This window comes from Haliaeetus leucocephalus, unplaced genomic scaffold, assembly GCF_000737465.1.
Source record: "Haliaeetus leucocephalus isolate CR32 unplaced genomic scaffold, Haliaeetus_leucocephalus-4.0 Scaffold517, whole genome shotgun sequence".
Classification (NCBI taxonomy): domain Eukaryota; kingdom Metazoa; phylum Chordata; class Aves; order Accipitriformes; family Accipitridae; genus Haliaeetus; species Haliaeetus leucocephalus.
In genome coordinates, this window is record NW_010972953.1 from 3076860 (window position 1) to 3100556 (window position 23697).

General features: G+C 52.4%; 2 protein-coding genes across 2 annotated transcripts in view; one reads left to right on the plus strand and one right to left on the minus strand.

Annotated features, from left to right (window-relative positions):
- Positions 1–17033: 17033 nt before the first annotated feature.
- AK2 (adenylate kinase 2) lies at positions 17034–23691 on the minus strand. Its single transcript, XM_010576054.1, has 6 exons — positions 23625–23691; positions 22941–23066; positions 20927–21037; positions 20724–20818; positions 19943–20015; positions 17034–19348 (listed from the first exon to the last, which is right to left on the minus strand). The coding sequence occupies exons 2-6, from the start codon at positions 23013–23015 to the stop codon at positions 19127–19129; spliced, it is 576 nt and encodes a 191-aa protein (XP_010574356.1). The 5' UTR covers positions 23016–23066; positions 23625–23691; the 3' UTR covers positions 17034–19126.
- Positions 23005–23697, plus strand: part of AZIN2 (antizyme inhibitor 2) — a 7306-nt gene continuing 6613 nt past the window's right edge. The window contains exon 1 of the mRNA XM_010576053.1: positions 23005–23089. The gene's annotated coding sequence lies outside the window, so the exon portion shown is untranslated. The remainder of the gene's footprint in view (positions 23090–23697) is intronic.

Genomic DNA, 23697 nt, shown 5'->3' on the forward strand with positions numbered 1-23697 from the left:
CGCCCCGCCCCGCCCCGCCCCGCCCCCCTCTCGTCAGCGGGCGCTGGCGCCGCCATTTTGGTTGCGGGCAGAGCCCCCCTCAGGGCAGCAGTGCCCCGAGTGGTTTCAGGTTTTTTTCCTCCCCGCCTCCCCTCAGAATCCCGCCCTCGGCGCTGACGGGGCCGCGGGGCTTGCCTGGAGCATCGCTACCCGCCCCGGGGTGGGCCACCGCGGGCCTCATCCAGCCGAGGGATTCCCCCTCCCGTCCCCGGCCTGGGTCTAACGGTGGGTTGTGAAGGAGCCTGGGGGCGAGTGGAACGCTGTCACCCCCGAGGCAGTTTGCTTTTTAACGTGTCTCTTGTTGAAGAGGAGGGTCTGTGACTGCAGGAGTCCCCTCCAAATTAATTCATCCCGCTGGGGCATCTTGCCCCTGGCTGCGTGGCCCCCCTTTGTAATATTTGTGAAGACTCGTGTGGAGATTTACTCACCCGGGAGCTCTTCCCCGAGTGCAGGGTTTAGCCTCGTTCATACAGAGGCATTGAAACTACAACCCACATTCTTAACTGCATGCAGAAATTTAAAAGCCTCCCGTTTCCTTCCAGGGTTCCCCCGTGCCCACGGGGGTCTGCCAACCTCGTCTCCCGTTCAAAGGCAGATAAGCTAATGGGAACGACGCTGTCTCTTATTATGCAGGGGAGGCGAAGCAGAAAGATCTGCTGTGTCTGTGAAGTGCACCTTAAATCGGCATAGGAGGGGCTGCTTTCCCTGTATAGACTGTCAGCTTCTGACTGGACAGACTGTAGTTCCACATGTGACAAGTGTGGCTTCATCACTGAATTCCAGCTATCACCATTCCTGAAATAATTTCTCTCAGCAAAGCCTATTTGCAGAGTTACTGCCAGGCTCCTTCCCAGCTACGGAGGGCCCTGTTCGGTGCCTCTGGAATGGAGAACATGGTTTAGCAAACCAAATGCAGGCTGACAGTCGAAAGCACCTGGGTTTCAGTGCTCACGCTGCCTGACTTGCTGTAGGCAAAGACCCCGTGCCTGTCTGTACAGCAGAGATAATGATGACGCTTCCCCATTTGATGGACAGATGAATGAAGGCACAGAGGGAGTAAATCATCTGTCTAAGAGCACACAAATGAAGCTTCCTCCTCCCCTAATACCCTTCAGCTCTCCTGTTACCTTCCCTGTGCTTTTCTTCATTAATTCTGTGCCTGCCATACACCCTCACTTAGTGCTTTTATCCCAAGATGCCTGCTGCACCCACGTCCTTCCCTAGAGCTTATGATCCCCAGACATTTGTCAGCTCTCCCTCACCTCTGCTGCGCTCCTGCATTCCAGCCACAATACACATGGCTTTGGCCCAGCTGGAAGTTTTGGACCACACTTAGGACTGGCCTCAAGAGTATTAAATTCCTGCCTGGGATCAAGAACCCTGTTATTAGCAAGCTAGTTTAGCAAGGGAGCCAAACAGTTCTGCTCCAAGAGAGGCAGGGATGCTACAAGGGCGTCTGTGGAGCTCGTTGCCCCCGAGCTCCAGTCCCTGGCAGGTCATGGGCAGGCATGAAGATGCTTAGCATATCTCTGACACTTGTGATGTGGAGCTCCCGGAGTGAAAGGATCCCCTCCCCATTTCACTGACAGGAAAGGAAGGCCAGAGAAAGAAAGGAGAGGTGGTGTACTGGTGTAAAACAAGATTATATTGAAATTAGCTATTCCTGTCTGAGACGAGCCAGGTATGAGGCATCTTTAAATGGCTGTCGCTACCCATCTGTAGCAGAGACTGTCTTGGTTTGATGATTTCACTAGAAAAATCACACTCCTGACTGAAATAGAGAAACCTGAGCAGGGCCTGTGTGTGGGACGGATCTCCCAGACAGCGCTCTGACAGCTCAGCCCTACGTCCTTTGCAGCGCAAGAGCACAGACTGTAACTAATTGTGGGAAGGTTTCATCTCAAAAGCTAATGTGAGACAGGCCTGAATTACCAGTAGTGCAGACACAAACAGAGAGACAGAGAGCAAAACCATCTGGAGTCCCTGGGAAAGGCATCAGTTCACAACGTGCTGATGGGGCAGAAATGACTCTTCATTCCCTTATATGAGGAATCACAATACAAACAGGGCTGGGGGAGGCCAGGGTAAATCCAAGGGGCTCATGCTGACTTCAGAGCCATCTTGCCTGCTCCCCAGCTGTGCAGTCTTTCTATGTTTGAGGGAATTCCGTGCTTTTATGGAGCTCAGAGGTACAGGCTCCTAACTGTCCTGATCCTGCCATGTTCCAGACATATGATCTACTTGAAAACAAGTTCTCCATGGCTGAGGTGTTTCTCAGTGGCGAGTTTCCATAGCCCTTGCCAGGAGCAGAGGCTCCTGCTCAGCATGTTCCTGACTAGTGAGCAGTTTGAACTCAGTAGTTTGTTTTGATTCAAACTGAAAAAAACCCACCCAACCAGGCTGGGGCTGGGAAGGAGAGGGCACGGAAGCCGGCTGCCACACAGGGGAGGAAAGAGGCTGATTGGAAAGTCACCGGATTGGGAGTGAGATCAGATCAGCCCCTCCCTGGGGCTGCAGGGAAACCATCACCAGTCTGACCGTTTAACTGAGGGATATTTGAAAAAATAAACAAAAACAAAAAAAAAAAAAAGAAAGGGGGGAATTCAAACACTTCAGTGAACCACTCTGCAAATCCCAGCTCTGATAGGCAAATTCGCTCTTGCTTACGCTGGCAGAAAGCTGGAAGACTGCTGACTTCCGACCCTGCTGCTTCAATCAGGGCAGGATTTGGCACAGGCGACTTTGAAAGCCGCCTGAAAATGCTGTATCTCCGAGGAAGGCTTCCAGCAGCAGTGCGGGGCATGCTTTGTCCAGGCACAAGTTGGAGCCAACCCGCGCTGCCCAGTGCCATTCCCAGCCTGGACGGAGCAGCTGGGGAGGCTGAGCTGGGCTGAATTTGCTTTCAGGAGGCACATGGCACATGGCCACTTTCCAGAGAAATACCCCGGCCACCCACACCCCAAAAAACCCCTGCAAAGCAGAGTGACAGCTCTGTCACTGTCTTCAAGAAGGAAGAGCCTCTGGTGATGTAATGAAAACTCCCCTTTGTAATTCAGAGAGTGAAAGCAGAGGCTGGCTGCCGGGAAGGGATTGCGAAACTCTGCGCTCAGACTGGGAGTATTTGCATGGAGGGACTGGGGTGCGCCATGCACGGGGATATTGCTGCGGTGGGGTGCTGGCAGGCAGGCACACCAGCCTTGGTTTGCCGCCGATAAAATAGAAACTCCAGCTCCTACCACGTTCTCTTTGCCCGCCCCCCCTTTCCTGGTTACCCAGATATCACAGCTATGGTAAATAACTGCCTGTTGCTCTCCTCCCTGGCCCACAGGACACAGGGGATGTTGAAACAGCTAATTCGGGACATACAAAGATTCAATCAGCCTGAAACCTCCAGGTTATTCTGGCACCGAGGTGTGAACCCCTCCCTGGAACAGACTGTTTTCTCTAGAAGTACATAGGTCTCCTCAGGGTTTCTCCCTCTTTACCCAGGCAGGGATGGGTAGTTATTCATGGGTCACAGGCTGTGTTTCAGAGCAGATGGAGTCTAGAGGAAATCCAGCTCATGTTGCTGCTTTCTGAAATAGCCACAGACACAATGAAATGGGAGAAGGAGGGGAACAGCTTTAGACCAGGAATTCTTCCTTGTTGCCAGACAGGGGCACTCTGGAATGACTCAGCTCCGGTCTTGCTGGGCAGGTTGAAACCTCTGGACCTGCTGGGGTGGGACAGCCAGGGCTGTTGAAGGGATCCAGGTGCATCAGGATTCACCAGTGCCAAAATGCAGATGACAGTTTCAAGGGTCCATCTCCTGAGGACCCACCACAGAGCACAGCCAGGTATGTGCTGTGACACCTTGCAGACAAACCCGAGAGGTTGCTATAGTCACAGCATCTAGATGAAGGTGAGAGGGACAGACCGACCCGAGTAGCACAAAGGTAGTTTTAAATGTCTCAGAGGTGCAGTGGGGGGTCTTGTCCCAGCTCCCTGTCCTGAAGAGTCATGCCAGGAGCATGTGGAGCTTCCTTAATTCCTCCTCTCAAGGCCCCAGCTCCCCTGCGTGCAGAGAAGGGATGGCAGTCTTGGTCTGTCAGAGGAGTTCAGTGAAGCTTAACCCTGAGAGCTTTGAGATCTGTGGTGAGAATGCTTTGCATTCACGAGGTAACAGCTGTGATTTCAAGAACTGAAGCTCATTGGGGTCATTTTCTGCCACGGCCCTGGGGAAACACTGGTTTGTAATGACATGCACTCTGATGGTTTCTCAGATGGAGATGTTATTAATGGCTGTTTATGTCTCTCCAGAGAAGACACCAATGGCCGGGGAGGACCCTCCCCAGTGTGCAAATCTGCACACACTTTCTGGCTTGATCTAGTTAGTTCGTGTTCTGTTTGCCTCTCGTGGTCCCCTGAGATGTGTTCAGCGAAGGAAGAGATGATTCTGCTTGACTCCCTTTTTCTCTGCTGGACTTAACAAGAATTGACATTCTTTTAAATGAAGAGCAAAAGGCAGGAGATGGGACCCCTGGGATCAGAAATTCAAGGCTCTTCCAAGAAGACTGTTCTGGTTTACTCTGTGGTTGCACCTCCTTTCCCCTCCATCTCCCCATCCCACTCTGCTCCCTCCTAACACCCACATGCACAGCAGAGCAATCTTCCACTCCCTGCTGTGACTTTCCGGGGAAGATGCTGTCATGTGAAATCCTGGGAGAGAGTTACCACATGGATGTCTCTGAAAGCATCGCGTGTGCCTTGCAGAACAGGCCTGCAGACAGAGGAATGTTGCGCTCCCCCTCCTCGAAATCCTGAACACGCTTATGGATGGAGGTGGGGGGAGCGGGGAATCATCTTGTAAGCTTGGGAGCTGCCTACACACATGGCAAGTCTTGTCAGCAGCTGATAAAAGAGGTGGGAGGTGGGGAGATTTTGCGGGGGAAGAACTTGGAGGCTCGCGTGCCCACACAGCTCACCATCCTGTCTCCTCCAGGGCTCAGCCATGGGCTTGGCCCCGTTGCTGACACACGTGCATTGAAAGGAGACCCCGAACAGGGATGCGGAGATCACTACCGTCTACTTCAGCAATGACGTCAAGGTAGGGAGTGTTAAGCAATTACTTCTAATAGTAATCTGACATGCTTTCCCCTCTACAAAAGAAGCATTTCCTTTTGTAATAAAAGCACAGGCTGTTCTGATTTCTTTATACACCTGCTGTCCTGCACACTCACTGCACAGCTTTGGGGATAGAAGTAACAATGATCCCCACTCTTGATTCACTCTTACTGGTGACCTGCTATCCTTAATGATAGGGGATTTGTAACTGAGAAGGTTTAGCACAGTAGGGTGCTGCCATCAGGAAAGTGCTGGTCTGATCCCTACAGTACAAGGAAGCAGCCAGACTTCCCTCCTCACCCAAGCTGTTAAACAGACAATTATGTGTTTGGTGTTGGCATAAACACAGGCAAATTAGTCACTGGAGAAAACCCCAGTGCCTGTGGCAGCTGGTTATGGCTAGAAAAAGGTGGGGGGTGACAAACACCTCTGATAGCAGCAGGCAGCTGCCTGTCCGGGGCACACCATACCAGGGTGGCAGTGGCTGGGCACTCAGTGGGGAGAGCAAGGTGCCACCAGCAAGAGGCACGGAGATGGTGTGACAGGGCAGGAACGTAGCACTGACTCTGGAGGCTCTCCTCTCTCCTTACTCCCTGATGGCAGCTGTTTTTCGGGGTGCTCAGCATCTTGCAGGATGTGAGCAAACCTGGCCGCAGCAGAGGCAGCAAGGATCAAGGTGAAATCTTCTGGAGGATCATTCGCAGAGGACTGAGGAAGGGTTTGTTCTGCCCTCAAGAGAGCAGATGCAGAGAAGTTAGAGCACTGGCATGGGGCTTGATTTCTGCAAGGAGAACGGAGTGAGGCACTGGCCTGGTTTCCGGGAAAGGAGAACAGTGTGTCACAGAGAAGGCATTGAAAAGACCTGAGGCTTCTGCCTCAGCTTTCTCTCTCACTCCTGCAGACACGTGGGTGCTTGGGAGTTCAAAAGGTTGAACTGGAGGCTGTCCTGCAGCTGGTGCAGGACAGGAAGCTGTGGGCTTCTCCTGCAGAGCCGTTGTTGGTGCATAGACCACAAATGGTGTCCCTGTCTCTGCTGGAGATCCCTGCATGGCTCAGCATCTTTCTCCCTACAGTGCTGACTTTTGCAGTGGGACTGTGGGAACCGGAGCTGGAGGGGAAGGCTTTGTAGAAGGCACTAGTGCCTAGACACCCAAAGAGACACTGGCAGCCCTTCAGCAGCATCTCAAAACCTCACGGCATCTCTGACATCCTTTCCAGCTGGTGCATCCTACAAACACAGGTAGGGCTGGGCACACCACACGTTTCCTCCACCCAACCCACCCATTTCCTATTTTCTGCAGACATGAAAACTGGTGAGTTAATCCTAGAGGCCATAAACTAAGCTGTATTAGCAGACACCATCTGTCCTTTTTCATTTGCTGATGCACGACCTATTTTGCTGTGTAGTGGAGCAGGCACTGCAGTTTCGGGGCTTGGATGTTGCAGTGTCCCTGTTGCTAGGGTATAATCCACTGCTCGCAGTGACCTGCTAATGGGAGAAGGCTCCAGTGAACTGAGCACCAGGGGGACCTGCTGTCATGGGCAGGTGGTGACTGAAGCCTGTCCCTACAGCTGCTTGGCCTCAAAGGAGGTTTGAGCCCCAGTCCCACAAAGCACCACTTACTATCTGGGAAGAGAAAGGTCTCAGCAGAACTTCCAAAGACGAGAGCACGACTGCCCTCAGCAGGGCCTCTCCTTACCTGGAGCCCCTTCAGCAATGGCCATGGGAAGGTCACTGTGAAATAACACCCTCTTAAGCCACCACCCAACCTTCACAGCCCTTCATTGGAGCCCCAGCTCCAATGGGGCAGTAAGAGCAAAATAAGAAAAGTGAAAGGGACTGTGTTCATCTTGGCAGGGGAAGAGACACATCCACACTCCCTCACTTGCCAGGAGGTCACAGAGAGACCTGAACATCTCAGGTCTCTTTAGCACCATCTGGGAGAATATTAGCATGGGGCTCAAACCCTGCTGTCTGCTCCTGAGGACACAGATGTGGTACTTCTTTCCCCTGAGTAACAACTCTGCACTTCTTTGCCTTGGAAGCAAAGTTTCCAAAACACATACCACCTCGGCACCTCCAGAAGTGCCATAACATAACACAGAAATCATTCTCATACTGAAGTGGGATTCATGGGAACAGGCCATGTGGTGTGCTCAGCACTCTGGCCATGCTGCTCTGGCCTGGGGTAATTCCTGTGCTTTACAGAAACTGAGCAATGGCAATCACAACAGAACAAGGAAAGACAGGAAGACAATTCTTTCTCTAGCCCTCTAAGGGGATCTGGTCATGTCTTGGAGCAGTTTGGTGACCCTTGTCTGGGTACAGAAGTACAGACATTATTAAAGGTCATAAAACCATCAGGATATTTCCAAGCCAGTTATCATATTTGACTTAACCAACTCTCAAAGCAATTCCAAAGGTTAGTACCTTGCTGCGTGAAGCCGCATTTCCTCCTGAATTTACCAACTTTTTATTTAACTCAGTGCTGGTGGCAGAAATTTTCCCTGACCTCTGAAATAAAGAGCAAGGAAATTCTGTCATTGTGTGCTGTTAGGAGTCAGGGAGGGGAGGGAACTGAGTGCAGGGGGGTTGGTGCTAACACACTCATCTCTTACTCAGAACCAGGGTGGCCACTGACCTCTGCCTGGGGTCCCAAAATCAGCCAGGGAGTTTTCAGATTCCTGCCTCACCGCACAATGAAAGTGGAAGAGAGAGTGGAAGGAGTTATTCAGACTGACCTTGGCATTAGCCAGACAACTTCTTTCTGAATTAGCTCAGTTGCACCATTTGGGCTTTCTGAGAAACTCTCAACCTGCTGGGTAGGATGTGGCCTGAATCTACCCACTTCTGTGCCATCAGTGTCCTCTGAGTAGCCAACGCTGGCTGCTACAAGGACAGTGCAAGTAAGCTGGCCTGGAGTCATTTCCCTTTCCTGCTAGTCCTGCTCTTTTCTTTTAGAAACTGGCTTAAGCTCGGAAATCCGGGTTTTCCTACCCTGCTGCAACTGTAATCGGTGGTAACTTCTGCATAGTCTCGTTGCCTACAGAGATGCTTGACCCCTCCGCAAATCTTGCTAAGCTTTGGATACCCACAGCTTCCAGTAGCAATAAGCCCTGCTGTTTCCTTCCTGTCTTTGCTAAGCTTTGCCCAGTGTTCCCTTGTCCATGCTGTGGACACTCACTTGGCGTCTGCCTCACATTTGACAAGAAATTATGACTTTCCTGCAAGATGCCATGATGTCCCTACCACTCTCCTGCAAGGTGTGATCTCCATCCTGCACTGCGGGGAGAGGGGACAGTAGCTGGTGTCAGGATCTCTGTGCTAGGAACGAGGTTTACTTGCAGACTGACAGCTTGGGGTATAAATCCCTATGGCAGGACTGGGCCCAGCGTTTCTTATTTCTTTCATTGTGCTTTGGGGAAGAGAAATGGCTCAAGAATTTTATTGATCTGAGGCCAAGGAACAAACATCCCCCCTTCACAGGCCACAGCCATGGGCCTCTCCTGTGCGCCATGTGAGGAACTGGAGCAGGGAAGGGCAGTGCTCTGCCAAGACTAGAACGTACCCAAATCTGCGACTACTGTCAGGAGGTGGGAAGAGGAAGAAACAGCACATGCGGTCAGCCCTGGAAAGGGCAGTTCCTGCCGAGAACTGGCTGGGGGACATTCCCATTTTCATAACCAGCAACAGCTGTCAAAAGGGGAAAGAAGAGTGATTCTGGATCCTGCCAGCAGCACCTCCCGTCTGCAGCCGGGACAGGACAGCAGCAGAGTGCTCCCAGCACAGCCCTCTGGCCCCGCAGCAAGGAAAACGTGTGTCATTTTCCAGAGGGCTGAGCCAGCACTAACCAGGTGGGAAACGTATGAGTGTCTCACTTTGAAAATCAGCTTGATCAGGGTTCCCTTGTCTCAGATGAGATCTTTCCTCAGCCTGACCCTTGGTTGCCAAGCCCCTGCCTTCAGCCTGGTTCAGTCTAGGGCTGCTCCCCCAGTGCTCTGTTCTCTCTGCAGCAGAACAAGGTGGGCAAGGGGAGAGGGGAGCTGTAGTTTGGTACATCCTTCATTCCTGGGCCAGCATGGAAAGGTAAACAGGGTTTGTTCTGCCAGGGTTTGCTGCTGACCCACCCCTTCCTTCCCCCAGTTTGATGCCACGACCATAAGCCCATTCTCTCTAACTTCTCCTCAAGCAGAGCCCACCTTTACCGCAGCCAGGAAATTCCTCTTCTTCGTCCCTCCTCTCCCTCACCTCTTCACCACCATGAGAAACCCCCTTCCCTCTCTGGGGCTGATGCCATCTGTAGGTTGCTTTAGCCAGTGTTTAAGCAAATGAGCCCCTGTGCTGTCTGAGGAGGCTGGACTGTGCACAGCAGAAAATTGAGTAGGAGGTTTCTGGGATGATCAGCGTGCACTGAGACCTCAAATGCTTCTCTGAAATCGGGCCCTGCTGTTGCTCCATAGCATCCTTCTAACAGGGAGGCAGCAATGACCGTCTCTCATCTGTCCAGCCCTGCCCTCTCTGATCCAGGCTGCCATCCCAGTTCCCCTGAGCACCAGGAAGAGTCCAGTGGCTGCCACTGAAACAGCAGTAGCTGCCAAGTGCCTCTCAGCTGTCTCCGAGTTATAGGCTCCCTCCCCAGCGTAAGCCCTGCAGTGTCTCAGGGGGCAACTGTTGGCAATAACAGCCCTATTTAAACAAAGCAGAGTCGGCCTGACTTCACACGGCCTCCCTCTGCCTTTCCCTGCCGTCATGGATATTTGGGGAAAAGCCTCTCAAGGCAGTGCTGACTCCTGCACCTCCCACTGTACGTGCAGCTCAGCCACAGCAACATGCTGGGGTTCACGTAGCTCTGGGTCCTGCTCCAGCTATTCCCACCCACTTTCTGTGGATCTCCTGCAGGATTCACAGCCCAGCACCCAGGGGTGCTGCCCATCCCCGAACACGTAAGAACAGTGCTCTCAGCATGGGATGAGCACCAAAATTGCAGCTGGAGAACCTGGCAGCAGACATGGAGCAGAGCCCTGTCCCTGGGCTGAGGACCAAGAATGCCTCTTTCCCATCCAACAAGCCAAGGCTTTGAGCCCTGCCAAACCCCAGTGTTTGTTCCTGCATTTGGCAAGCAAGAGATGGCAACAAAAGCATGTGCGAGGCAGAAAGAGGAGTTCCAGTGAAGGAGGGAAGTGGGTTTCTCTTGGGTCTCTGTGACCTTTTCTGGTTTGGAAATACCAGAGATGTGCAGAGATGCTAACAATGCACAGCGAGGGTGTTTCAACTGCCCCAGCAGCAGAACAAACCCTGTGGCCTCCTTCAGTCAGAGGAAACTGGAGCCCAGAGCCACAGCCCAGCCTTTGGCTGCTGGGATGGAACCAGTGGAAATCCAGCTCCAGGGAGTCGGTGCCTTCGCCTGTTTGCAAGGAAGATTTATTTGCAGCTATGGAGCCTTACTATGGGCACCTTGTCTTCCAGCCCTGGTTCTCTGGGATACAGGTCCTGCTGTGCGATGGGAACAGTTTTTCTTCTGCTGACAGCAGCTGAGCCAAGTTCTCCCAGAGCCCATGGACTGGGAGTTATATCAGCAATGCCCTTGGCCATGAGGATCCCGTTGACTCTGTCCTCACCACCATCCTTAGAGAAGCAAGCACAGAGGATGAGCTGTTGGGGCAGAGCCAAGCGAGGGGCTGAGACCGAAGAGAGTCAAACGGCTCCAGCAATTCCTCCATGTGCTTCCAGCCCTTCTTGCTTAACCTCAGAGAGAAAAAGCAACGCTGGCAGGAGGAAAGAAAAGGAGCGGGGTTCTGCACAGGTAGGTCAGGAATGCACCTCGATCCCCTCAGAGCTGAGAGTTAAGACCAGGTTTATAGCAAAGATGGAAATGCTGATTTGGCCAAAGGGTTAATACTTCCTTTGGGAACCAGAGAACTATTGATTACTCAAGTAACCTCAGCTATTAAACAAATGGCTACCTCAGCAGAAGGGAATTTCAGCCTGGGTCTAGGGAGAGGATAGAATGGACTCCAGGCAGTAGTGGGAACACACCAACCCGCTCTCTTTGACTCAGCTGCTGTGCTGCCTGCCCTGCCTGCTCTCAAGGGTACCAGATAAGGAGTGAAAACAAACACAAAGTAGGCGCCTGTGAGTGCTTCTGCAAAAGGAACTGGAAAACATTCACTGCAGTGGACTCATGGCCAAGATAGACTGTGGAATAGGAAGGACTAAAATGTCTCACAGGAGCTGGCTTAGCTCCCACAGCCCTCTCTGGATGCTGGCACAAGGGCAGCTCCTCCCAGTGCCCCAGGGCTCTGCAGAGGCTTGCAGGTCCACAAGCCCTCTTTTCCCGGGAGGGTGTGTGTAGCAGGCTGGGTACCAACACCCAGCAAAGCACAAGTTCCCATTTATTGTATTTGTATATTATTGTATATCTAGCAGTGATTGCCTATGATAGGGACCAAACGCACAGGTAATACAGCACGGCTGTGGAACAGGATTGCATGAAGGCACTAGGAGCATGTCAGAGACTCAGCTGATGTGCAGATGCCAGGCTGTGTAATATTCACATGATCATCCCTTTTGCAGTGTAGGCAAGCTGTAGGGGGCATAGCAAGGAGAGCCAGCTGAGCAGTGAAGAAGGTCAAGGACTAGGAGGGTTGACTTGACCTTTCTGCTTGTAGGAGGTCCTGGTGCCATTCCCCCACTAAAGTTTGAATCACCTTGAAAAAATCAAGTTGAAACATGACTTAGAAGCAGTCATAGCTGCGTTAGCTGCTGGACATGCAAAACTGCAACCTCAGGGACTGAAACTGCAGAAAAGCAGCATTAACTCCTCCCTGCACCCTTCCCAAACTGCTCCTGGGAGCCTGATTCAGGCCATACCCAGCAAGGTCTCATTTGGGAGCGCCTGGCCCCATCCAGAACTGGCTCCCTCCCACCACAGCTGCCCTGTGCAGCACTGAGGGCTGGCACAGAGAGCTGCTAGCAGGTCCTCTCCTCCCCTGCCCGCCCACGTCAGGGGCCTGAAACACAGCTGGCCACACAGCCACCTGGGTGACAACACCACAGCTTGCTCCTAAAAGCCTCCAAGCGTGGAGCCTCCGACCCGTTGCTCCCACAGAAGTCCCACACAGCAGCACAGGCTGTTGCTGTTCACAGAGTTACCATGAAATAAGCAGCAGTATGGCCACCCTGGGCCACTCCCAAACGCTCCCTATAGACCCAGCATCTCTGCCTTCATAGGGGAGGATCATGCATCTCACAGCAATAGCCTTCCCCAATTAAAGCATATTTACGCTCCTTATTGCAATTCTGCTTTCTCATGTACTCTCAAGCGTTCCTGGCTGCATCTCTCCCTGGCCCCACTGCTGCCCCCAGCCCTTTAAATGACATGTGAAACATGGGAAATGGGTGAACGTTATTTCAACAAAATGGTTGTGACAGGAGCATTGGCCTCTCCCTGTTCTTGGATTTCAGACAAGGTTTCTTCAGCCCTACTGAGTTTCTGCTTAGTGCCTCTTCCATCTCCACCCCAGTACTGGTTTCTGACACCCACAGGAGTGACCAGCAATGGACTTCTGACCCCAGATGTACTTTTCTCGGTCAGATACACATTGAGGATCCTGACAGGCAAAAGTCAAGTTAGCACAGATTGAGCAAGGGCTAATGAATTCACTTTATAGTTTGCTAACATGCTGCAGGGCACTGCTGCCCAGCCTGCACGTAGGTGTAGAGTCCATACGCCCCCCTGCCGTGGAATTGGAGCTATAAAGCCACCAGCTTTTACAAGCGTTAGAGAGTGAGCCCAGCTTTTGGATTAGGAAGAGATGAGGTTCACCCCAAGGCCATGGGCCAGCACAGCACATAGGTACTGCTGGGATGCTGCAGGGCACAGAGGTGACCGTCACCCCTTGTTCTCTCTGCTAGCAGATCAGATCCCGTTATGCAACTGTTATGCTAAAAGACCATACAACATCCAGAGCAGTTTGAAGGACTTTGTTATTTTGCCTTCCAGGTCTGCAGATCCCTAGGATCCACATCCAGAGAGCTCCTGGGAATAATTGTGCACCTGGCTGCCTTCCCCAGAACTATTGCTTTCTGCACAGGCAGGGTAAGCATTGAGGCTGCTGGAGATGTGCAGTTTAGGATTCCCACCCCAAACAACACGCTGCTGGGCTCAGTCCCAGCGCACCAGCTCTGCTTACAGCCTCCTATTAGCTAGATGCAACTTAGGGGACTGGGTGTCTGAACTTCTGATTCATTTCATCAATGATTTGTGCTCTAATCCCAAGAGAGAACTCTGGTCCCCATCTCCAGAGAGGGACCAGGGATGGTCCCCAGTCCCTTCAGCCCATCCTGGAGGTACAGGTACTCCTGGCTCTTCCCAGCACAGTGTCAGTGACACACTGGTATCCTGGGGAGATGCATTTGCAGCTTCTGCACCAGCCAGCCAGGCTCTGACCCAGTGTCACTGTCCAAGAACCAAGCCCTGCTGTGTGCCAGGCTCTTAGGGCATTGTATAATATTGCTGCTGCCCAAGAGCCATCCCACATCAGCACGTTAGCCAGAAAGATGCCGAGGCACGCTGTCATCCCGCAGTCGCTCGTGGACCCCCCCCCGACCCGCCGCCCCCCCCCCGCCCCGAGCATCTCTTACCTCTCCCTGGAGCCCACTCCCGATGCAGCTCTCTTCCCTCCGCAGTCTCCCTGGCTCTCCCTTTCCCACTCCCCTTCCCTCTGCGCCACCTCCCCAGCGTGATGTCAGCGCAGCCCTGCCTGCGCAGCCTCCCCATCACACCCCTCCACGGCCACGCACAGCCGCCCATCGCACCCCATCGCTGCTTCCCTTCCCAACGGTTGCCACAGCGACAGGAGGGGGAATCCCATTCTCTGGTCCTCCACCTCCCAGGCCCTCGCTTGGTATCACCCACTGCAGCTCATCCTAAAGAGCCTGGAGACCACGGGAAGGACAAGGTGACAACAGGGAACGCTGGCAGGCAAAGGCCAGCGATGGCCTTGGGGGAAGCCGTGGCTCAACACACCTGGAAGGGAAGGGAGAGCAGAGGCAGTCACGGGAAGCAGGCTCGGACAAAACATGCACTCACCTTCTCCGCAGCAGTTACCACCCCTGTCCCCAGCGCTCTTCCCACCTTTCCACCCCCTCCATTCATTGCTCTCAGCCAGTTCTTTGTTCCTCAGCCCCACGTGCTCTTTCTGTTTCAGGGCTGTGCCCGTGTGTACCCTGAATTGTACGAGCTCTCTACAGATGAGGGATTTGTGCTACTCGCCCACAGCAGGCAATCTTTGCAGTGACTTCTCCTCACTCCCAGGTCAAGGTCAGAGATCAGGTGTCAATCAGAAACTTAAGACCAGCTCCAAACCAGACCATCAGGAGTCAGTGGACTCATTATTACTAACCGCAAATCCACAGTGAAAGGTTTCTCTGCAATCTCTTTCGCAGATGGTTTCATCAGGAAGGGAGAAGGGCAGATCCTGTATTTTTAGGACTGCAGCACATTTTTAATGGAAAGAGATGGCCCAGGGCTTTTCAGCCCTCCCCCCGCATCCAAGATGCTATTTCTTTTCAGCAGAAATACTGCTGCATTAGAGAACAGGTCACTTCCTCTATCAGTAAGAATTCAGTGTCCTATTTGATGCTGGTCCTTGTGCTATAAATAGGAATTTTCCCCTTTTATAGTTGCTGAATAATTGTGTGTATGAAATATGAACACAGTTTTCAGAAGAGTGCCTGATAAGCAGCTTGCTGGAGTGAAATCGTTGAACAGAAGGAATTTACAGCACCTGCAGAGCATCGCATGCTGTGGAAAACATTCAAGGTCAATGTGACGGAGACAGGTCACAGAACAGATCCAACTACTGAGGATGCAGGCTTGAGCTAAACAGCCTCCCCACAGCAGCCTTTCCCACAGCACCCCAACAATTCATTTCACGCTCCACACTTAAGTAAGGATCAAACGGAAGAAGCCCAGCTCAAAGGAGCCAAGGCTTCTCCATCCCACGTACTAGAAAGCCAGGAGGAGCAAGCAGAACAAGTTTTTAAAACAACAGCAGGCAAGTAGTACAGGACACAATCCTAAACAACGAGGAAGAGCATAGTTTAACATCCATCATCAAAAGAAAGAAGGGAAGAACACCACAAATGCCAGAGTGGCACAAGCTTGCCTTCAAAAGAGCGAGAATGCTCATCGGAGGTACAGAGAGGTAATAAAAACACCAGAGCACAGAGAGACTGAATAGCAGAGGAGCAAGAAAGCCCAATTATGCTGAAGAAACCAATCATTTCTGGAGGAAATGGGCGTATGCAGCCTGACCCTTTCTGATGCTGGTCCAAAGTGCCTAAACCAAAGCCCTGACCACAAGCAGGGCTGCAAGGGTGGTACCAAAGGCATTGTGGAAAAATAATGACCCTCCATCAGCAAATCTAGAACAGCCTTCCTCTGAGACACCTCAGAGCACCAGGGTCAGGGTCCCTGTGGAGGCAGGATAAAGGGAGGCCAGGAAACGCTCTCGTTCCCTGCGTTAGAACAGATTTTGCCCTCTGTATTTAGGGAGAGGCACTGGCAGAGGGGGAGGGAGGGATGCAACAAGGTATGAAAGGCAAAAAGCAAATGAGCAGAAACAGAAGACACAGTATGTGGCTTCCAGTTGCTGCAGGAGGAGAAAAGGAAATAACATCATCTCCTCCACACACTGGTGATGCAAAGGGAGGAAAAAGGCTAGGAATTACATCAGTTAAAAATACCTGAAAGGAACTCTGGCCAGAAAGGGTCAGGATACACAAGGGCTCAGTGCTTTCAGCGTCACGCATGAAGAAACAGGAGAAAACCAGCAAAAGACACCATTTCTATGGTGATATAAAGCATTGGAACACACTCAGTAAGGAAGAGAGATAAAAAGAATTACAAGCCACATTTTCAACTGCACAGAACATCATCCTTGAGATAGGATCAGGCCCGAGGATCCACCCAGCTCAATTGTTAGTCGGCTATGCTGTCATCTGCCTCCTCATCTTCCATGCTGTCTGCAGGTCAAAGAGGACACAGCAACAGATATAAAATGTAAGGGGGTTATTTTATTATTGATTCAGAGGTTAGACAAGGCACCATTTGGTCTAAAAAGAAATGCAAAAAAACCAAGTAAGTGTTATTTTTGCAGTCAATTAAGAAAGTCTTTTTTGCATTTCTTCAGCATTGTGTGAATTCCAGCTTGGTCAAGATCACAGAAAAGCCACCCCATTGCCAAGTAAGGCAGGCTTGGACTAGAGCCGCAGCCCCTTTGTTCAGCAGCAGAGAAACCTTGAGAAGTCTCTATGCCGGGGTTTAGGAATGCAGCAGAACAAGAAAAACAAAACTTCCAGGAAAAGACCATGGTATCTTTTTTTCCTTTCCATTTCAGAAATGATGAGTCATTTGTTCATTTTGGTCCTTGCTGACAGGAAGTAACTTTAGAAAAATCACAGCAAACCTTGCAGTGGCCTCGGAGCACTAACAGCCCATGAGACAAGCCCTGAAAGTCCTGGAGAAGCCTGCAATGGCATCTAGCCCTACCCTCCTAACAGGTCAAGGACCTGCATCTGATCACTGGCAGAGATGTTTCACTCTGTACAATTGTTTTGCCTCCCCAAACAGTGATTTCTAAGGAGAAGGCCATCTCCTCTTCACAATGATTCTGCTGAATAAGAAATCCAAACAAAACCCAACCAAATCAGCCCCCAAGCCCCTTGTCTACCACCTCCTTTTTCCCCCTCCCATCAGTCATAACCCCCTCCCAGCTGCCCTCCCTGCCTCCCCTGCACCCAGAGGAGGGCTGCAATGGGTGATGTAGCAGAGTGTGCAGCGTTTGGTGGTGTCTCATCTGGTTCACGGAGTCACTCAGCTGGAATAAATGGGAACAAAAAAAATAGGTTTAGGGAAAAAAACCCAGAATTAATCATGGTTTATGGCAGAAAAAGGCTGGCAAGCTGGATGCAAAGTGAGCACAAAGGGGAAAAGGAACGGAGAGTGGAAGAACACATTGTTCTTGCTGTGGAGTAAACTCTTGACCAAATCCAGGAGCACCAGCTGGCCGGGAACCCTTCCTGCCATTATGACAGTGTGTAGGGGGCTAGAGCTCTCTCTCTGACTCTCTCAAGATGCCAAGATAAAAGCTGCTTCCACTCAGAATTTCTTTACAGTCACTGAGACGCCGGGGCAGCTCTAACACACACTTTCCTCTCCACTACCCCGGAGCGCAGCAGTCCTATGCTAAATGCTATCCTGACTTCCCAGCATGCCAACGCCACGCGCCAGGGCTGCCCTTTCACAGGAAAGCCAGAAACGATCAACAAGGCAACAGCCATCTGGGGGATCTCAGGGGACTGCAGGCTGCTGACGAAACCAGCACCGTTTACTTTCAAAACCTCTGTCCCTGCAGTCACATGCTTTCAAGAGCAACAAGTCAACTGCTTTCAGTTCCTGGTGTTGTTTCCAGTTTGCTGGAAGGGAAGAGGTTGTTTCCCTGGAAAGGATGTATGAGGACAGAGAGCAATTTTCCAACAAAAGAAAAATTATTAAGAAAAAGACCAAGGGATTCCTAAGGATTAGGCATCTGCTCTGGACACACAGCCCACAGCAGCTCAGTGCACAGGAGAGAGAGGCCATCTCCTTGAAAGAGGAGGGTACTCAGTAACACTGAATCAGTAAACATACATGGAAGGCCAAAGGACAAAGTTTAATCTGGGCCAATCTGCATTTACAGCGGGGTCCTCTAGGAAGGGCTGGAATCCTGCATGGGCAAAGGTCATTACCAGCCTTGCAAGGTCACCATATAGCAGCATAATGGCCCTGAGAAGCTGGGTCACTAACCACACCACACATGGTCTTCTCAAATGGATGGCCTGATGGAGCTGTTTGATTTGCTCAAGAAACAAGTACATTTCCATGATCTCATAACGAAGGTCATTGGCTCAAGGGCACATGAAGCCAGTGCTTAATAACGCTGTCTCTCAGGCCTTGAAAAATCACTGGTTTTGCAGTAAGGCTTTATTTAGACTTTGGGATCAGCAGCTCAACACATCTTCAACTCCTTGGCCAAAGCCAAGGCAAGAGTGAAGAGATGAAACCCAAGTCCTTTTCTTATCCTCAGGAGATCCCAACTTGCTATGCACAGCGCCTGTCAGACTCTGACCAGAGACTTCATGTTGTTTAAAAAAAAAAACAACACAAAAAGTATCTCACTAATATACTTGCTATATTGGGGCCCACAAATGAGGAGAGGCTGAAAACCCCCAGCTCTCACCCACCCTCTTTCTGCCCCACAAGCATCATCAGAATGGGAGGAAAACAGGCTGTGCTCTCAGATAACCTGCCATCCCACAGAGAATAAAACACATACAATGAGAACAAGTTCTCACCCAGCCCCGAGCAGCAGCAGGCTGCACTCATGCGCACAGCCAAGCTGTCCCTCCCATGGCTGCTCCCCCAGCTGACACACAGCCCTTCACATGCTTCCCACGAGAAACCCCGCATTTCATTTCCTGCAGCCGACAGACAGCAGCACCTATCTGGCACCCTGTGAAGGTCCTTCCCCCCTGATCTCTAACCTTCGGCTAGTCCCCTGTGGAGCAGCCAGGAGGAGCTGAAAGTACAGCTCCTTCCAAAGAGCTACAGCTCTAGAATGAAACAAAAGCCTTTTGACTCAAAGGGATGCAAACCCCCGTCTCTGGCAGCAGGCAGCTGGTGCTCGGGCTCGCTGCGACCTCTAGGGACCAAATCTCCAGCATCCGCAAACAGACTGACGTTCACATATACTGAGATACAGACCGTTAACAACTTGTTTAATAGAGAATTAGCACAGCCCTGCCTTGGGCTGAACCGCCTTGTCCCCTCCTCTTCTACTCTGCTTAGCTCTTCACCCTCCCTGGCCCCAGAGAGACAGAGACAGAGATGAAGAGACAGAGAGAGAGAGAAAAGGGAGAGCTCCGTCCTGGGACAGAACCCTAAATGAACATAACCAGGTCTTTACATGTTGCTCTCGAGAAGGCTGCCAGGATGCTAGCAAACACCACATCGGGAGACTGGGAGGCATCCACCGCTGTATGAATCCCTCGCTTGCTGTAGTAGGAGACCAGGGGAGAGGTCTGCGTGTGATAGGCCTTCAGGCGGGTTTTCAAGGCTGTTTCATTATCATCCGAACGGCGGATCAGGGGCTCTCCAGTGACCTGGGAGAAGCAAGGGGACAGTCTCCAGCTAGCTGCAGCCTGGCACGCTCCCCCCTTCTCTCCACAGCTATGACAACCCCTGCTCCCCTCCTCCAAGACAAGCTACGATGCAGAGCTGCAGAGGCGATCCCCAGGTCCGCAGGGGAGAGCGGGGCGAACCCAGGGCAGCCGAAACAAGTCCCATAGCAGTCACTGAAGAGAGAAGGATTCAGCATCGTAGTCTTTCCCCCACACACCACTCTGCTTGCTAAAAGGAGCCCAAGGAGTCTCGCGAGCAGACACCAGATACAGTTACTTCCCAGGAGGGAAAACAGTCACAACCCACCGCAACTTCAGCTATGGACAGAGTCCAACAAGTTCTGAGGCTGGCAGAGCCCGAGCCGGCTCTACAGAATGGCCATGCCCTTCACTTATCCCTCCAGGCCTTGCTCCCCGCAGTGCCGTCGGCTCAGGCTGCCCAGGCAGTTCCCCACACTCCCCAGAAAGCCAGGAGAGAAGGTATGAGAGAAAAAAGAAATGAGTTTTTCCAGGGATGCTGCAAAGCATCAGCTAAACCCAAAGCAACGTAAGCTGCAGCCTTGGGAGCTCACATACATCATCCTTCATGTGCTCTTTTGGGGGTCTGAACTCCTCGTGATAAGAGCGGCCGCTCGCTGGGTGAATCAGCCTAAGACAGAAAGCAAGTGTCAGCAAAGTAGCCAGGTGCCAGGACAAGGTCTCCTAAACTTGTCACTCATCAGCACAGAAACATCCGCAATAGCAACCCAATTAGCCTCTCTCTATTAAGAAAAATCTCTTCTAGCTATTTCTGTACTAAGGGCCTCTTTAGGCACTTGAAAAAATAGCAGCTGTGCTAGGAGATGGAGAAGGGATTTTTACTTTATGCTTTACTGGGGAAGGGGGCTAGCTCCTGGAGGTGTGAGGGTGATACAATGCAAGAGCAAGCAGTGGGAGACATCTGCGTGCCTGCACGGCCACAACTGACCCTGGACAGGACATTCAGCAGTGCCCAAACATGTATGCAACATCTTGTGTTAAAGAGCAGTAATAGCTCCAGAGAAGCAAGAGCACAAAGACACTACCTGTCAGACACTGGGCTTAAAGGCTGAGCTGGGTCACCAAGGACACTGATTTGTATCAGCAACCCCTATTTATAGGGCAATGAAGGGGCTCTGTTCAAGGCTGGCCCAGGCACAGGAGAGCGGGCGAGGGATCAGGGCAGGAAAGCTCAAACAGAGCAGAAATCTAATATAGACCAGCACCGCAGCTAGCCCTAAACACTGTGAGAATGACACAAGGATCCAAAATTAGGATGCTCTCCCCTAATCTAGGAAACCCCATCCCATGCACCGAGCATTTGGGAGAAAAGGATTACCGTCCAGTGATTCTCCGGATGAGCAAGGAGTCGGGGATGCTGAACTCAATGACAGAGTCCAGCTTCTCTCTCCTCTTCTCCAGAAGCTCATCCAGCTGCAACAGAAAACACCCAGCTCAGAGGGGCAGAGGTACAGCCAAGGGACCCCTGTCTCCATGGAAGGAGGAGATGCCAGAGCAGACCCCAAACAGGAGCTCACGTACCATTTCAGCCTGCTTCACCGTGCGTGGGAAGCCGTCCAAGAGGAAGCCATTCTTGCAGGGAGGGGAGTCAAGGTTGTTCTCAATCAGCTCCACCACCATCTCATCGCTCACCTGCAGAGAGGAGAGATGGGTGCATGGTCAGGAGGGACACCCTGATTTTTCACAGCTGCCTGCAGAGCTGTTGTACTCATGCCAGCGCCCAGGCTGCATCAGACCCTTTCTGCAGCCATTCCTGGTTGCACAGGCAACAGCCACAGCACAGGGCACTGCTCTTAACAGGGCGAAAGCTGCGTGTTCAGACCTGCCCACATCAGGGAAGCACTCCCTGCCATGGGTGTCAACACTAAGACGTGGCTAACAAGATATTTCATGCCAGGGACACTCCAGCCCGTGCAGGGACCTGGGCCAGTGCTGTAACCTCACTGTTACAAAGGTTGCTGTATTTCAAGGGAGACCATCAGCTTGAAGACAAACTCCCTAGACTATTTTTTTTAAACCAATTCACAATATGAAATATCAACATAACCTTTATTTCCTGTTACTTTGTACCTTCAGCCACACGTCTCCCCTTAGTAGGCAGGCCTGGCCAGGAAGGGCAAAGCAGGTGAGTTGCTCATTGACTCTCATAAACCTTGTGGGAAGGTAAATGCCCAGTAGTTGCTGACAAGCACTGACCTTGCTGGATAGTTTTTCTCATATCATGATCTCAGCATACTGCTGGGATTAGTGCCTTTCCTACACTGCAGCATTTGCAAAGTACTAACAGATGCTGCAGCCCCAACAATGGCTGTTTATTCAAGAGTAGCTCTCCTCAGCAGCGCTGTTTTCTCCAGTGCACACAGCTGGGACCCCGCAGGACTGGGGACCTGACTGTGACAGCACACAAACAAGATCCCTGGAGCGGGAAGCATATGGGCAGGGGGCAGTTTGGGCAAAGCAACAAGTCACTTCTGTGCTTGCCTGATTACCCCTTTCAGAGAAAGAGGTCCTGCTTCGTCATTGAGCATAAAAACCCCTCCTGAACACTGCTGTGCTCCCAGCTGAGTTATCACAGAGCCAGAGTACGCTGCTAGGATATACCTGCAGAGCAGCTGGGTGCTGCCTGCCACACACACACGTGGCAGATACCACCAGCCTTGCCAGATAACGTCCCTATCTTTCATAACCAGCTGGGATATTGCAGGCTTGGTGTTGCAATGCAAGCTTTGAGCGAGAGCTGGAGATAAGCCACATCACTCTTCCCACCTGGGGCCTGCAGATTCTCTGTGGGGTGTTAGGAGCCCACAACAGCCAGCGGCAATACCCAAGATCTGCCCCACACCGTTTACCTTTGGGGCGAGTCGCTGCCATTTGCTGCTCCTCAAGTTTCCCCCAGATATTTCAGTCATTTTGGCAAGATAATTAGACCCTCAGAAAATAAATGTGTCAGAGATCGTAACTCTTGCCTCTTGGGGATCCAAAGTGTCTCTCACACAGCATTACGCAGCACTCACTGTAACTACCACAGCAACACCCCTAAGTCTATTTTCACCGTACAGTTACAAGCAAATGGCATTTATGCAAGAGCTGGGATGCAGATGAACCCTCCGAACAAAGTCTTCCACCCCACAGGAGTCCAGGCATCATGTGAAGAGAGACATGAGCCGCAAAGCGTGGCCGTAACATCCTGCAGCTCCAAGGATAAACGTTCACCTCAAACTGTTCAGGAGCCACAAAACATCCAGACTGTACCCCCTGAGCGTAAAAGCACTGTGGCAGAAAGAACCAACGCAGGGACGCAGGCTGCTGGTAAGCAAGGAACAATTTAGAAGAGGAAGGATGGTTTTACAGGATGTTTCTCCTGCAGGATAATGAGAAAGAAAACCCCCACCCCTGCCTTCACCCTGCAATCTACCTTCCTCCACTAATTGAGTTTTGTCACTGAGGCTTCTAATTACAAGGTGGATTTTTGACTGCTCTCATTCCAGGTGCTGCCAGACCATCTCCCCTCCCAGCACGTCTCCCAACTACGCACCAGCTTCCCCGAATCCATCGTCTCTTTGAGCCGCTTGCCCAGCTCGGACCCCGAGGCCACCATGGCCCGCAGCATGTCCCCGGTTGCCAGGTGGCAGACGCAGTAGGTCTCGGCCAACTTCGGAGCCTGCGGGAGAGGACAGACGTGAGGTGAGTTTCCGTGAGGGTTTCAGAGCCAGGACCTCGGGGGCTGAGGCCCAACCGGGGTTTGGACAACCTCCCCCCCGTGGGGCCTTGTCCCCACTCGCAACAACGGGACGGGTCTGCGACCGGCCAGCACGTGGCAGGGCCCGGCACGCAGCCCTGAAGGCCGGGTGCTCCGGGAACGGGGCCAGGGCACCGGAACCCCCGCGGCCGACCCTAGGAAGGAGAACCGGGACAAAGTGCCCCGGCGACCGGGTCCCTACGGGCGGTGGGTCCGAATGCCGGAGCCCCCGGGGAAGGGGAGGCCCGGGCCCCCTCCGGAACAGGGGCAGGCCGCACGCCCCAGTCCCTGGCCGGGGGAAGGGAGGCCCGGACACCCGCGTCCCTCCAGGCTGGGGCTCAGACGCCGGGCCCGGGGCGGAGGGGGGTGGTGAGGAAAGCCGGACGGCCCGGTCCTACCGGCCGCTCAACCGGGAGACGACCCGGAACGCCCGCGCCCCTGCTGGGAAGACACCCACGTTGCACCCCGGTATCCCCTCACCTGCGTGCCCTTGCCGGCACCGGGCGGCCCCAGCAGGACGGCGCGGATACCCTGCCGGACCCCCGGGCCCGGG

Bases quoted from the DNA above. Each gene is read 5' to 3' on its own strand.
- AK2 (XM_010576054.1), bottom strand. From the start codon at position 23,015: ATGCTGCGGGCCATGGTGGCCTCGGGGTCCGAGCTGGGCAAGCGGCTC. The intron at 20,819-20,926 runs GTACGTGAGCTC...TTTCTGTTGCAG, and splicing joins CGGTGAAGCAGGCTGAAATG to CTGGATGAGCTTCTGGAGAA. The intron at 19,349-19,942 runs GTATGTGAGCTC...TGCTTCTCCCAG, and splicing joins AAGAGCACATGAAGGATGAT to GTCACTGGAGAGCCCCTGAT.